This window comes from Harpia harpyja, chromosome 2 (assembly GCF_026419915.1).
Source record: "Harpia harpyja isolate bHarHar1 chromosome 2, bHarHar1 primary haplotype, whole genome shotgun sequence".
Taxonomy (NCBI): domain Eukaryota; kingdom Metazoa; phylum Chordata; class Aves; order Accipitriformes; family Accipitridae; genus Harpia; species Harpia harpyja.
This window is the reverse complement of record NC_068941.1, coordinates 78,264,078-78,278,359: the sequence shown is the minus strand read 5'-3', so window position 1 is coordinate 78,278,359 and position 14,282 is coordinate 78,264,078. Positions and strand designations below refer to the sequence as shown.

The 14,282-nt window shown below is 38.8% G+C and overlaps 1 protein-coding gene across 11 annotated transcripts in view; it reads left to right on the top strand.

Annotated features, from left to right (window-relative positions):
* Positions 1 to 14,282, top strand: part of ABLIM2 (actin binding LIM protein family member 2) — a 145,042-nt gene that overhangs the window by 97,658 nt on the left and 33,102 nt on the right. For 5 of the 11 annotated variants that reach the window (XM_052780566.1, XM_052780563.1, XM_052780562.1 and 2 more), the window contains exons 10-12: positions 2,881 to 3,027; positions 7,628 to 7,748; positions 9,489 to 9,587. In XM_052780566.1, coding sequence (XP_052636526.1) covers positions 2,881 to 3,027; positions 7,628 to 7,748; positions 9,489 to 9,587 — 367 coding nt within the window. Of the gene's footprint in view, positions 1 to 2,880; positions 3,028 to 4,923; positions 4,957 to 7,627; positions 7,749 to 9,488; positions 9,588 to 14,282 lie in introns of all 11 variants that reach the window. The other 6 variants (XM_052780572.1, XM_052780571.1, XM_052780570.1 and 3 more) reach the window with 3 other exon arrangements.

The window sequence follows — 14,282 nt, the reverse complement described above, 5'->3', positions numbered from 1 at the left end:
TGCCACTGAAAGGAAGGTCCCACCCGCATGTAGCCCTGTCCCTCTCTGGCCACATCTTCCCGTATCCTCTTTGGTGCTAGTACTAGTGGGTACACAGAGGTATGATCGGTCAGCTTTGAGACCAGATTCAGCTAAAAAATAACCCAGGAAAAACCTCCAGCTAACCAAAGAGGCAAAAAAAGACCCAGCTGTCTACATGTCTTCTAAGGCTAACGTAGAAGGCAGAGCAGAGTGGGAAGGCGCACACAGTACAGCCGCTTTTGGCAGCAGCATGGATTCAGATCGTTAAAAACAGTAGTAAAACTGTGCCTTAACAACTGGTGAGCTCTATGAAGTATCATGTTGGACAAGAGAATTTAGAGAAAATGGTTAAAGCTTAGGAACCGTGAATTTGTGGTGTTCATACTTCCGAAGGCATCGAATCAGAGCAATGCAATCATTCTGAACAATGTGGCATCTCATGGGAGACGTGTTTCTGGGTCATGGGTGAACGGTCAGCTGGGGAAAGGTGAAGAAAGTGTGTTTTGACTAAACCTGAATGTGGTTCATACATTTGGTTTATTAAGCCATACCACTTTTTCTTCATCTGTTGATACCAGACTTTGATGTCTTCTTGCATTGAGAGAGGGCACAGGCCAATGCCCTTTGAAGTTAATGGGCATCTTTTCATGATCTTTAGTGATGACTTCATTATATCCAGACTGAAATTTACCTTAGTGCTGATGTCCCCTCAGAGTCCCTGAATTCCACTTAAAAATCAGTTGATTTCTAAATTATGTCATTAAATAAGGCTTAAATAAAAGTCCTTTATACTTAGCTAAATTTTAAGAAGAGAGAATTAGGTGCTCTGACCTAATATATCCAGCTGGAAGGTTTAGGTTAGGTTACACAGCTGTGTTGTATGTTCTCATACTAGGAATAGAAATCACATTGTATTTTTATACAGATCATATTTGCAATTATACAATTGTAAAATTACATATTCCAAGTGAAATGGATACTCTAAACTTAGAGTACGGTTTTAACAGAACCCAAAATACCAGATTATTGAAGAAATGGCCTAAAGCCTTTTAGCTGTAATTTGAGCCTTCCCTAACATATTTGAATTCTGCTCACGTATTTGATAGTAGGTGAAACAAATAAAATAAAAACCAATGTAGGCTGAATGTTTGTAGAATTAAGTGTTTAGAAAGCAGCTGTATCTCTAAGGTGTTTTTTCATCCAAACTTGCCTATATTTTGATATTTAAACTGAAAGGAATTATGTAACTAGGTAAGTTTGACTCCTGACAGTTCTGAAGTCTAGTGGGAGGATCTCAAGTTGCACATCTATGTGAAAAGATAGGGGCTAAAATTACTGTCATTCACATTTAACTATTCCCGATTCTGAACTTCTTTGGGTTCACTAGAATAATATCCACAACCTGGATACCTTAAAAAAGAAATTATCACAGCCTCCTTGGCCTTCCTTGTAGGTACAATGCTGCCCAAAGTCTTCCTGGAACAGACCTGATGGACAGACTCCTCCTTACCTTTCCATGACCTGTGTCTGCATCAGAGCTTGCCACTTGCGTCTCAGTAGGGAGGGATTTATTTTCATTAAGGGGCTATTTCATTGCTCTTTAGCTTCTTCAAGTAGCTGCAAGGAAGGTGAGATCTGTAGATTGCTGAAGAATCACATATTTGATTAAAACACATTTCTTAGGTAAGAGGAATCTTCCTCCTTTCCCTGTTGCTTACACCTGCACAAATTCATACATTGTTTTAGAAAAAGGGATAACTGGAAGTTGTCACACTAAATTTTTCCTGTATGATTAACTAATAGAAAACTTCCTTGGAAAATCTATTGAGCTTTTGTTAGCTCATGCTAAGAAAAAATAATTACTGCACACATAAATCCTGGATACTTTCATATTTTTGCATGTGGAAAACATTATTACAGTTTTATAGCTGATCATACTGAGATTTTCGGAGAACAGCAAGATTCGCTCATCATTTTGTTGCCAACAAAGAGCTTATAATTCTGCAAAGCCTGAACTGGGAATGAGACAATTAGGCTGCCCGTTTCTCCACTCTCAATGTGGCCAACTTGTCATATCTACGAGACAGTACGTGCTGGATACATCTTTGGTGCAAGTTACCATTATCCTAAAGATAATCTGTGCAAATGTGGCATTCTGGTAATTATACTTTTGGAATAAGCATAGTAAGAGGAGAATGGGGAGCGACACAGCCCAGCCCTTTCCTTCTGTTGGCTGTGTGAGTCTCATGAGAGGATTTGAACTTTACTTAAGTGGCATCTATGATCTTCCAACTAATCCACCATGGTGCAGATCTATCATCTGCTGGTTTGTGACCCATAATTAAGGGCTACTCAGACATAATCAGGAAAGGAGGTGTAGCTGTGGGACACAGCTGAATGGGAAAATTTAAAGACCTGAGTAATGTTTTTCAGTATCTGGAGAGTATATGTTGGAAATACATATTTGATTATTCACTACTGCTTATAGTAGGGGAACCCTGCACACCAAAACCCCTTTAAAATGAAGGGTGTTTTGCCTGAAGAGACTACAATATCTGTCCCCCATGTCTCTGCACAGCTAGCAGTAAGTGGGATATAACCAGGGGAACTGGAATGATGCCATGCTACTCCTAATAACCAAATGTAAGTGACAAAGAAAAGTAGAAAGCACCATAAGAAGAAAACAGCAGTAATATTTAGCATTGTGTAGTAAATATGAGAGGTTTAAATGTGCACAAACAGAAAAAGTTGTTTATTGTTATGATGATGACTTTTCTACTTACATCTGCCTGTCCTTTTCGTTTGCATCCTGATCATATTCTTTCTTATTCTCACTGCTTTCTTTCCTCCTTTTCTTAGGCAAAGCTTGGAGATGAAATTCTTGACTACAGGGATTTGGCTGCTCTTCCTAAAAATAAAGCCATCTATAACATTGACCGCCCAGATATGATCTCCTATTCTCCATATATCAGTTACTCTTCAGATGACAGGCATAGTTACGGGGAGGTACTGAAACATGGGTATTTTTTTACTATGAATTTGAGATTTTATGTGCATCATTAAACATGTTGCTGAACATTCTTAAATATGTGCATAATTTAAAAAAAAACCCAAACCTAACTTGTGTAACTTCAGTTGAGTCATGTCCTCCATTCATTCACAAGGCCTTCCAAAAAGCAAGGAAGATGTTAATTTCACTTTTTAGTTTGTGAAAATTAAATAATTGCTTTCTGTGATCATTTTTTAAACAGATGACATGTAATTAAAATACGTTTTTCTATGAGAGGAGTTCTACATGCATGCAGTGGGAAACAGGAGCCATTGCTAATTATAATGCAAAAATCAGAAGCAAAGCCAAATGTCTTTCATGATTTTTTTATTTTTTTTTTAAAGTGTACCATGTTATTTTGGTGACACAACAATGGTATCACTTTCCTATGTACAAGTTTCTTTCAACTGTCCCTTACTAAAGTTCATCCTCATGTCATGCATGCATTTCAACCTATTCATACGCAGAGCTAATATTACGCAGTTTGTGCTACTGAAATCTAATTTAACATAATCTTACTAATACCAATTCTGGGGTTTGTGAAGCATATTTGTATATAACTCCTGTCATGCAAGTTAGCTTTTCATTCCTAACCATATCTATCTTTCGTTTGAATTTCTGATTTCTTTTATAATTTTAGGTAAGTTTTTACAAAGCAAACCTCTTAGATATACTAGATATGTTAGCAAGATATACGTGGTCTAGAATGAAGTCTGCTTTGTTCTCTGTAGGTGTAAGTGAATGGGTAGAATTAAATGCTATAAATAATAGCCCTAGTCCTACTATCACTTACACCTTTTACACTTAATCAGTACCACTAAGGTCTCAGTACTACTCTCAGGGAAAGTGCAGCACATATGTTAGGTTTTGCAAACTCTTTCAAACCCTCCCTGTACAACGTTGAACGACAGTAGCTCCATTATAATGCATTCTAAAAGAATTGAGATTGTATCTAGTAGAGGGTTTAAATGGTATTTAGGTTTCTGATTTCACAAAACTGAAAGCTGCTGCCTAGCCCTGAACCTATGGAGTATAAACACTTCCCTTCTGTGTCAAAACTCGTGGGTGCCGAAAATGTTTGTGGCCCTCCTCAACTGCCTGTTTACATCTAGACTTGGCAGAGGTGCATAGTCTAAACAACCTTCTGCCCAGCTCCTGTGAGGACTCAGTCATTGCACCTGCTCCAAGGTGATTTTGGGCTGTGCTCGCAATCCAACATGCACATTTTCATGGTGCTCCACATATTTATATCCTTGATATTGCCAGGGGAAAAAAAAAAATCCTGCCTTCCAGATTTCAGCATCCTGGCTACTACCTGCATCCACAGTAGTTTCAGTAGATTTGCTCAACTAACCAAACGTAGCGTTTAATTTTGAAAGGAAAGTGAGTGAACAGCAAATGGTCGAATTACATGATGTTTAATTAAAAATTAAATAGTACAGGTATTTTGCTTTCCCTTAAACCAGCCAGCTCTGAACAACAGAGTTCTAGTCCAGATTTTGGAGGTGCTTCAATGCAGATTTAACTAGGGCTTGTGTGTAGTTTCAGGCAGTTGCTTTAAATGGGAGTTTGCCTGCTAGCAGCATCTCTGTGGCACAGGACTGGCCTCACCAGACCCCAGGACTTTGTAGCAGAGAAATCAACAAAAGCTTCATGTGAAATTATTCATATCTTATTCCTTATTTAAAAACAAATAAAAAGAAAAATTGCCCTAACTTAATTGACAGGTGTTTTTCCTAACTGTATCGTGTTATACATGGATATGGATATTGATATTTTAAGAGTAGTTCTTCTCACAAGTAACATAATGCATGAATCTGTATCACTAATTTGTTGTGTGTTGCTGTTTGCAGTCACCTCAGTTGCTCTCTCCAGCACCTACTGAGGTAATCCCCAATGCCTTTGTTCTCCTGTTCTGACCCATTTTGTGATGCATAAACCTGGTCATATTGATAACCAGCAGTGTCTGAAATGTGGGGTTTGCCTCCTGCCTCTACAGTGCATGGGGTTTTATAATTTATGTTTTTCACGGTGTTACTTGTGTTGAATATGTGCTCTGCTTCTGGATTGTCATCTGTATGCATCTACCTCCACTGTCATCCACATTTCTGCTTTCCAAAATAAAGGTTGTATGGTGGTCACTTCTTCGAGATCTACTAAATAAATTACATTGGGAAATGTGTTTTATGTTTACATTTAAAGCTACCAGCGTGAGTTGACTTGAATTAATGCTTGGCATAGCTGTCTCTTCTTCTTTTCTTTTTATTTTTTTATTCCACAAATAGTTAAACTACTTCTACCATTTGTGCATACGTACTGTTAAATCATTTGTACATACCTGAACTTCTAGGTCTGTGTATTTTGGTGTGCATTAATGATCAAAGCCAGTCATTGTTTCAAGAAACATCACTTTGGAAGCAGTGATAGCATTTCACATAGTTTCCCAGATAGTAACTCAATTACATACCACAGGCCTGGCTAATTTCTCCGTTATCCCAATTTATGTATTGCAAAATTTGGTAATAGTGGAGAATTACGAATTTCCATTAAGGATTGTAAATCAGAAACTGTCACTATAAGCACTGGTTAAACAGAGAAGTTAACCAACAGAGATGTAATTTAACTGATAGTTTAAAAATAAAAACATACTTTATTTAATACCAGATTTCATGAACTTGATTGACTGTTCCTTACAGAGACACAAAGTACACAAAAGGTAAGGTTTGAAACAATCAATATGAAATCTTGGTGTTTTGGAAGATTATAATAATTTCCTTTAGATTAGCTACCAGTTATCAACCCGTCAATACTATTAAATTCCGAAAGTGACAATGGTATGGAGGTTGGTGCTGCCGTGATTTGTGTTACGGGAATACTCCCATGTTATCCAGCTTTGCTGTGCTTGCTGTCTTTCTCTAAAGAGTCTATGATCAGGTGCTCAGGCGCTCAGGCATTATCATCTGCAAACTTGTCACCAGGTTTTTTTGCAGGGATTTTTATTAGAGAAAAATTCCACTTTATCATACAATTGGACACGTCATAGACAATTAGCTAACACTCATGATATTTAAATATCATCACAAGACTTTCTAGAGACATTGCTATATTGCTTGTAACTCTTCGCAAGGGTTAGAGTGGGTGTTAAATAATGTAGCTACTTCAGGAGGGAAGCATCTCAAACTGGGCATAGAGGTGTTGGTGGCAGAATGCCTACAGAGCGCTGCATGCTTGGGAAGGCATCAGTTTTTCTTCCTTTTTTGTATAATTTCTTCTGAAATGGATATTAAAGCAATAATGCTACTTACCACTATACAAAACTGATTTTCCATTTTTGAAAATGCAGTTAGTGAGTCTGGGGTGAGGTGGAAGGGATGGAGCACACCTGAACCAGAGGAGAAAAACTGATGATGGGAGAATGTTGTAAATGTCTGTGGAGTCAAGGATAATCCCAGAGAAGCCGAATAGGAAACTGCATTAGTCTGAAGATGGATGGATCCTGATAGGAATCTGGGAGATGGTGATGGGGCTAAGTGGGATCTCCTGTGTGTTTAAATGATGAATGATCCAGTGGGAGTTACACAGATGCCTAAAGATGTCCCAGTATTCATGACAAGTGACTGACACCTGCTATGGTATAGTCTATCTTAATTCACTCCTACTAGAATAGGAGAGGGAAGCATTTTTTGGAGTATGACTTTCCATAAGGGAGCATCTGCAGATTAGATTGATCTGTTGTAATCTGAAGTTAACTCAAGCCAATTCTTGCTTGTCTTAAACAAGAAATTTGAATTTGCTTTTATAGCTAGTTTACAAAAAGTCATTTCCACATCAAATTCACTCAGTAATGCTTTTACTGTTAAGAAGACACTACATGCAAATCGTAATTTAACTAGCTATAGTGGGTGAGGGGTTTGGAATGGGTGTATGTGATTTTAAGTGGTTGAAGCCAAGGGTTTAGTGGGAAGTGGGTTGTATGAATTGCTTTGCGCAATGCTGCAGTATTAATGCTAATTCTATATATGAGCGTTTATATCTGTTACTTAGCTAGTAATGACGGTGTTGTAATACGGTATGCCGGGCAATTTATACAGCACACACAGTTGTTTCTGTGATGTAATGAAGCCAACAAATGCTGATTTTTGTGTTGCCTGTAACCATTAAGCATCCGTTCGTATGGGTACAAAGTGACCGTGGTACTATCACGCTAACCTCATGTCATCTTCCACCACCTGTGTATGTTCAGTGAATTATATTGTCCTGAAACAACACTTCTACAGTGTTATGTTCTTTTCAAATTATATTGTCATTTTAAATTCATGTATGTGCTTACTTTCCTGGGAACATAACCATTCTCTGATACTTGGCAGAGCTCTTTTGGTCACACTGCCGTGGAGGTGCTTACAGCTGAAAGCCACCTCATTTCATTGGGATTGCATGGAGCGTTACGACAGCATCGACTTCCATCTGCGTGGCACAGACATGCAGAATGGCACATTCTTCCTGTTTTGGAAGTTATTTCTCTTCCCTAATGACGTATATTTCCTCTCTTCCTCTCAGGGTGACCAAGATGACAGATCTTTCAAGCAGTACAGGACGTCAAGTCCTAGCTCTGCTGGCTCACTGGGCTATGGTCGCTACACTCCAACCTCCCATTCTCCTCAGCATTACAGCAGACCAGGTAATTGAAAAGCAGCCTTATTTGTTCTCTAGATTTTTCCACTACTTTGTCTTATGTTGTAAGTAGGGTAGACTCCAGTAGGCAGGGTTTTAAGGTGGAGTAGCAGTTCATTGCAGTGATTTATTTACTGTGGACAGAGTCCCATGGGAAGGAAGGAAACAAGCGCTTCAGGAATGAGCATCTAAGAAAACAAAAACAGGCATCTAGAAGGATTGATTTTATGTATCTGTAAACAGAAGATAGAACAGTTTAAAGGACTTAATCCTGGTCCCATCCTGCCTGAAGCTACACATTCAATCCACAGCTCTTTCAAGGTGCGGCATGGTAGCAGTGAATGCACACAATGCCAAGAGGGTGATCGAGTGACTTCGTATCCCTTCTTGTACCACAGGGTTATGGTCCATGTCTCTTCTCCACAGTGCGAGAGCTGGAGGAGTGACTAGTGTTGTAATGGCTGGATTTTGAAGGCCATGTTGCTTTAGTTGAGAAGCTTACAGCAATGTTTATTGCAGCTTTGGGCTGTAGTAACAGCTGTGTTGGTGCTTCTGTCACACAGAGAGGGGATCGCCTCCTTTTGATCTTTGTGTGGAAGTCCCTGACAAAAGTCCATTCATATTTGGGCACTGTACAGAGCTTTATACTTGGAAATAGTCAACTAAATTACTCAAAATTCATTCTGATTTTTCTCCAGTTCATCATTTGGGTGGGGAACACAGAGCATTTATATTATTTTCTTGGGGTCTTTTAATTTAATTGGGGATACATTATAATTATTAACTAGTTTGGAAAATTGGGAGTTCTTAATCTTTTCAGTGGAAATGAAAATTTCATGGGTAACAGAAAGAGTTTTTACAGGAATTGAATATTTGTACTACATAAACTCTTTGACGAGTGGAAATGAGATTGAGTATCAAAGATCTATTAAAGAGATGAAAGATTAGTCTCTGCTGAAGGTCTGGCAGCTGTGTCATGCTTAAGCTTAGCTGCACACTGTTAAAGCAAGGAGGAAAGACAAAAGAAATTCCAAATTAATTCTGATGTTTTACAGCTTCATTGAAAATTTAGAAGATAGTCATCATAATTGCCACTTCTAATAATTGCCATTAGTCCTCTGAAATATGTTATCAGGACATTATTACAATAAAGCAAACAAAGATGACATTTGAGAACGTTTTTCAAAGTACTTAATCACATGTCTAACTTTCAGAGCTCAAATAACTTCAGGATGTTTCTTCAAATGCTTAAATTAGCCATGCACTTGAGTGCCCTGGTGCGTTGTGAACTAAATCCTACCAGTGTGCACCGACGGCAGTGAGAACTGGACCCACTCGTAGCACAGTTCTCAGCAGAGAAAAGACTCTCCCCATTTCATTTCATTAGATCCATTATGAGCATATATCATCCCCTCCTGCAGCTTTTGAATATGCAGATTTTTCCCTGAGTGCAGCTCTGCTTTTTGTGGTGCCTTTTTTGGAATATTTTCTGATGCGTTACATTATCAGCATTTTATATGATACTCTTCCTGTCTGCAGAAAGCCTGTGTCCCTTGGCCAACTGCATAGTATGGCCACTGTGATGTTTTTAGCAATAACCAGAGAAGGGTGAAGTCTTAAATATAAACTATATGTTTTCTAAGCATCAGGAGGAAAATGTTCCTGAAAAAAAGGATGGCGTTGTAATTTGTGGCTTTCAGTAAGTGAACTAAATAGTTTATTTTCACTTACTCTCTGTTGCCCCCAGCTGGTACTCAGAGTCTTGGTACCAGTAGCTGCATCTCCCTGCCCCAACACCCAAGCCCTACATCTACATTCAGACATCATTACATCCCTTTCTTCAAAGGTAAGGTCCAGGAATGCAAAACCGTGCTGTGATACTGTAGACTTATTCAGATGTGTTTCACTTTTATGTCTGTGCAAGCATGGCTTCCACTTGGATAAAATTTGTCTTAATTTTGTGCAAGTGCTTTATTGATGTACTGTGTAAGTTTTAAGAACTGAGTGGGTATGGGTTGTTTTATTTTTGCTTTTTTTCAGTGAGTGTTAAGTGTCTTTCAAAGGGTGGAGGGAAGGAATTAGCTTTTATAATGAAAATGAGGGAGGGAATAATTTAAAAGTCTGTTTATTCTAAATTACGGTGTTTACTTTTACCCTATTTTGGTGATGCTAAATAAATATACATTGGATCCAACACGGGATGATCAGTTATCTAACCTTCTAACCTACATTTAGATATTCTTCCTATTATTTGTATCATTACCAAAACTTATGCCAGATAAGCTGGTTAAATCAATATAGCTGCACTGATTAGCAAATAATCTGTGCTATGTATTATAAAACAGAGTAACTGAATATATTCTCCTTGCCTTTAATTTTTTTTGCAGTGGATATTAAAGTTTAATGACCTCCATGTTGCAGATGTGAGACAGTACCGAGAAATGCCAAGAACCTTTGAGGCAAAGGCTATTTTTTATTAGCTGGTTAGTTAAATGTCAGAAAAAGAAGACATTCAGCTACCACATCTGTCTTACCCTGAGTCTGTCCTCCCTAGTAACAATATGAACAGGGAGGAGACATGAATGGCAAACATTTTCAATGCCTGTTCCTTGACTCACATGTAGTGTTTGGTTTAATGAAACAAAACTGTTCTTGCCATCATAACCATTACAGAAAAGGAAGTGACCCTCTGCAGGAGCCAGACTCGCAAACTCAAGTGAATAGCAGGCACTCACTGCCTTTGGAAAAATAACTAATGCATCTTCATTGGGCCCTTCCAGAAACAGTTCTGTCCAAAGACAGCTAAATTTCACTGGTATAAACAGGAACAGAATCAGGCTTGAGTCTTCTAAATACGATGCCCAAGAGAAAACTTTGGAGGGAAAAGCTGATGAGATTAAACTGGGTTTTGCCATTTTAAAGTCTGCCTGCAAAGCCCCTTCCCGCAACCACAAGCAGGCACCCCCCGCCCGCCACGTTTCTTGGAAGGCTGGCACACACCCTCGTATTCTCTGAGGCACTGCCTGAACAGTTTTTTGATCTGTCCTCTAAATTTGGATGATATTATCCAACCTGATATACTGAGTAAGGAAAACCTCTTTCGTGTGCTGCAGTGCATGATTTCACTGTATGGAAAGCTCTTGTTTGAAAGCCCGCCTGCAGTTGCTTAGCAGCACTCCTGTTAAAATGAGTTTGTGTTCAGTGTTACCTGCTGTTGCTCAGAGCAGCAGCAATTACTTAGTGCTGCTGTTTGGAGGAAGAAATCCTCAAGTGGCAGCTCCTTATGCCCAAACAGTTATTAGTAGTGTGATCAAAATTATAATACTTTGCAATTCTGCAGCACTTTTTATCAAGGAGCTAAAATATTTTGCAAGCAGTAGCTTACAGTGCCTCACAGTGCTCCTGTGAGGCAGGCAAGTCTGTTTATAATTTTCCTATATAGGTAATCTTGAGCCCTGCAGAGGTTGTATAGATTATCCACTGTTTTACACTGAGTTAACGTCTCAGTCCAAAAGGAGTCAGATTTGTGTGATCCTCTTCAAGGTCTCTGAATTCTTTTCTCTGAGTTGCAGACTGTATTTTTTTCCTTATCTGGAGAAGCCTTTTGAGGGTGTCAATGTGCTATTTTTTTGTCTTCAAAGTGGTTAGTGTGGGAAGAGTAGGATTGTACCAACAGCTGCTTTGTATCCAGACCGAGGTTAATGTTGCCACTTCAGTTTTAGCAAGGTGAAATCAAACTAATTTAAAAAATTTTGATTAAATCCAAAAGTAATACACTGCTTAATAATACTAGAATTAATCTTTGTAAAACCAGCACTGCACAATCGTCATAAAAAATATTTCTTTAAGCTTCCAGGAGACAGAAATGTTACTACCCTAGGGAAATTAAAACAGAATCTTCCTTTTGACTTCACTGAGTTAGCATCACATTCTTCCTGAGAATGACATGGTTCATCATTTTTCCAGCAAAAAATATAATTACTGAGTTCCTGTCCTTTCTTCAGTATATTGCAGTCTAGCTCCCATGAAGTGCAAGAGGATGAGCTGTTCTTTATCATGCAGACAAATGATTTGGTTGTGCTCTTTTAAGGATTTTTGTCTTCAGAATAAATTCTGTGACAGCCTCACTTCAAGAAAGCTTCACAGTTCATGTCCTTGCGAATCATAGGGTGTGATATTCCAAGTACCTACGCTTGGTGTAACTCTCCCTCTTGAGGTGATGGGGTCAGTGAGCATACCGGCCGTGCTGAGTCCTGCTCAAAAATGCTTACTTAAAACGTGGTGGAAAGTATCTTGCCTTTTTAGTGCAGGAGCACAGCTTACAAAGCCCATTTATTTGGCTTTGAAAGCTTGAAAAGAATTAGTCATCAAACTTCAAAAAACTTTGCCTAGCTTAATGCACCATGTGCAGAGATATTAAAGGATCCAGTTTCGGGAGTAGGCTCTGACATCTCTCTCATGCGGCCAGTGGCATCTCTTTGTTGTTCGCTCCTGAACTTAGACAGCTCTTACTGTAACTTGTTATCAAATTTCCCATCCTCCTAGATAAGATAAAAGTTGACTAGGAAGGAGGTATAAACAGTATTTTACTTTTCCTGCCAATACCTTGGAAAGGGAGCATGGTCTGAGCTCTGGTCAGTTGGCTTTACACAAACAAGGTTAAAAGAGCAGCCTACCCTGTCAGCAGCCAAAAGACACAAGGAAGTTTTTGTGGTTGACACTCAAGTTCAAAGTAAACCTTTCCAGATTCTTTCCAAGTTAAACAAAATCCAGGGAAGAGTTCATGATTCTGGTTTTTTGGTTTGCACTGACCAGTAGAGCAGACCACAGCTTGCAGCTGCCTATGGCAGAAGACAAAACCAAAAGTTTGAGAAATCGTTTTCTCTGGTAGCTGTATTTTCTCTTGAGACCTTATTTGAAGTTCCTCTTCAGTGTATACCAGGCAAAACTTGAAAGAGACAAATTCCTGGCAAAGTCTCATTTTAGAGATTTTAATTATAGGCTAGATTAAATGACTGTCTGTAGTTCCTACACATGAACTTTCTGCATGGGTCTTCAGGTTGCTTTATTATTAAATATTTATTTTTGTATGCAAAATATGAAATATACTTACTCTTGTGTTTGTCCAAATCAGTGGCAGAATTAAAGTTTGAGTGTGCATCAGCTTGTACAAATGGGCTGCAAGAAGAACCTTTTCCCTCATTTCATCCTTAATTCTTCCCTTTTAAGCAAGTTAGTGGTGATGGCTTTGCAAACTGATCCACACAGATGATCCTTGCATCGAGCAGTTTGCAGATTTGCTGTCCCCTGGTACTTGTGCTTGCATCCTGTTTTCTTACATGTTATTCCTCTTAATCAATGCTTCCTCCTGATTCGACTGACACTCTACTCTATCCCTGAAGAATGACTCTCTATGTGTGTACAATATCAGCACCCTGGGGTCACTGCTCAGTGAAATTATTATTCTTGCAGGTCATATATGAATGTATGTTTTTAATAATTTTTAAGTAAATGAGGAGTTAATACACTGTGAAAATCACTTGAAAACTTTCCTTTTCATTTTAAATTAAAAAATTCCAATATTAACATCACATTTGAATGAATGACATTACAAGATTATTAAGGTTTTTGGACTTGTAAGGGACCTTACTTAAATAAGTATCTACCACTACTCTTTGCATTCAAACTGGGAGTGACATTGAGGATTCTTCCATTTAGTAGGGATGGCCAAGCATCTGGGCAGCAAGCAGTAAAGAAAGAGGGAATTAATAAATGTGCAGTGAAAACCTGTCACCGCTTCTTCCCTTCCAAGAGCAAAGCGGGAATCAAGAAACTGCATAACCATCTGGTTCCTTGTTTGAGGACAACTTGAGGGCAAGCTGGTGGTGATGCACCAGAATTTTAGTAATTCCATAATTCTTCCCTTACTTTTTGGAAGGACCATAGGCTATTAGCACATGAGGTTGTGAATTCAATTTCTCAACTGCTCAGATTACATTTTTTCAACGAGAAATCACTGTTATTGAGTGCACAGTGGTAAGAGCTAAATAGTTCTTGAGTTTTAATGTTTCACCAACTGTGAAAATAACAGACAAAAAATTTAGAACGGATTAGTTAGTGTATCGTCATGAGATACACAGCACGCTCTGCTGACTTCGTCTGGCCTGTTTCTGCTCTTGTTGAACTCAGTGGCACTACCCAGTTGACTTCAGTGGTGCATTGTCAAGGCTGACTTTGGTGACAGACCGATGACTATGCATCCGCTGCTTGTCAACGGAGGCAGAGACCACCTCCGTGGGCAAGGCCTAGACAGCTACGGTAATCCAGTAGTTTTATGGTTATAAAACTTCCCCTACCTGAAGGCAGAACTCTGTTACAGATCTAGTGCTCTGAGCTCCTGCACTTTCCTTACCCCCAAAAAACTTGCTGTAATTTCATTGTTACTAGCCATTAAATATGTGCTCCATCCACACTAAAACAATAACAGCGAATTAACAACCATTTTATGTCAGGATAAATGTCATGTTTGGCTTCCAGTTGC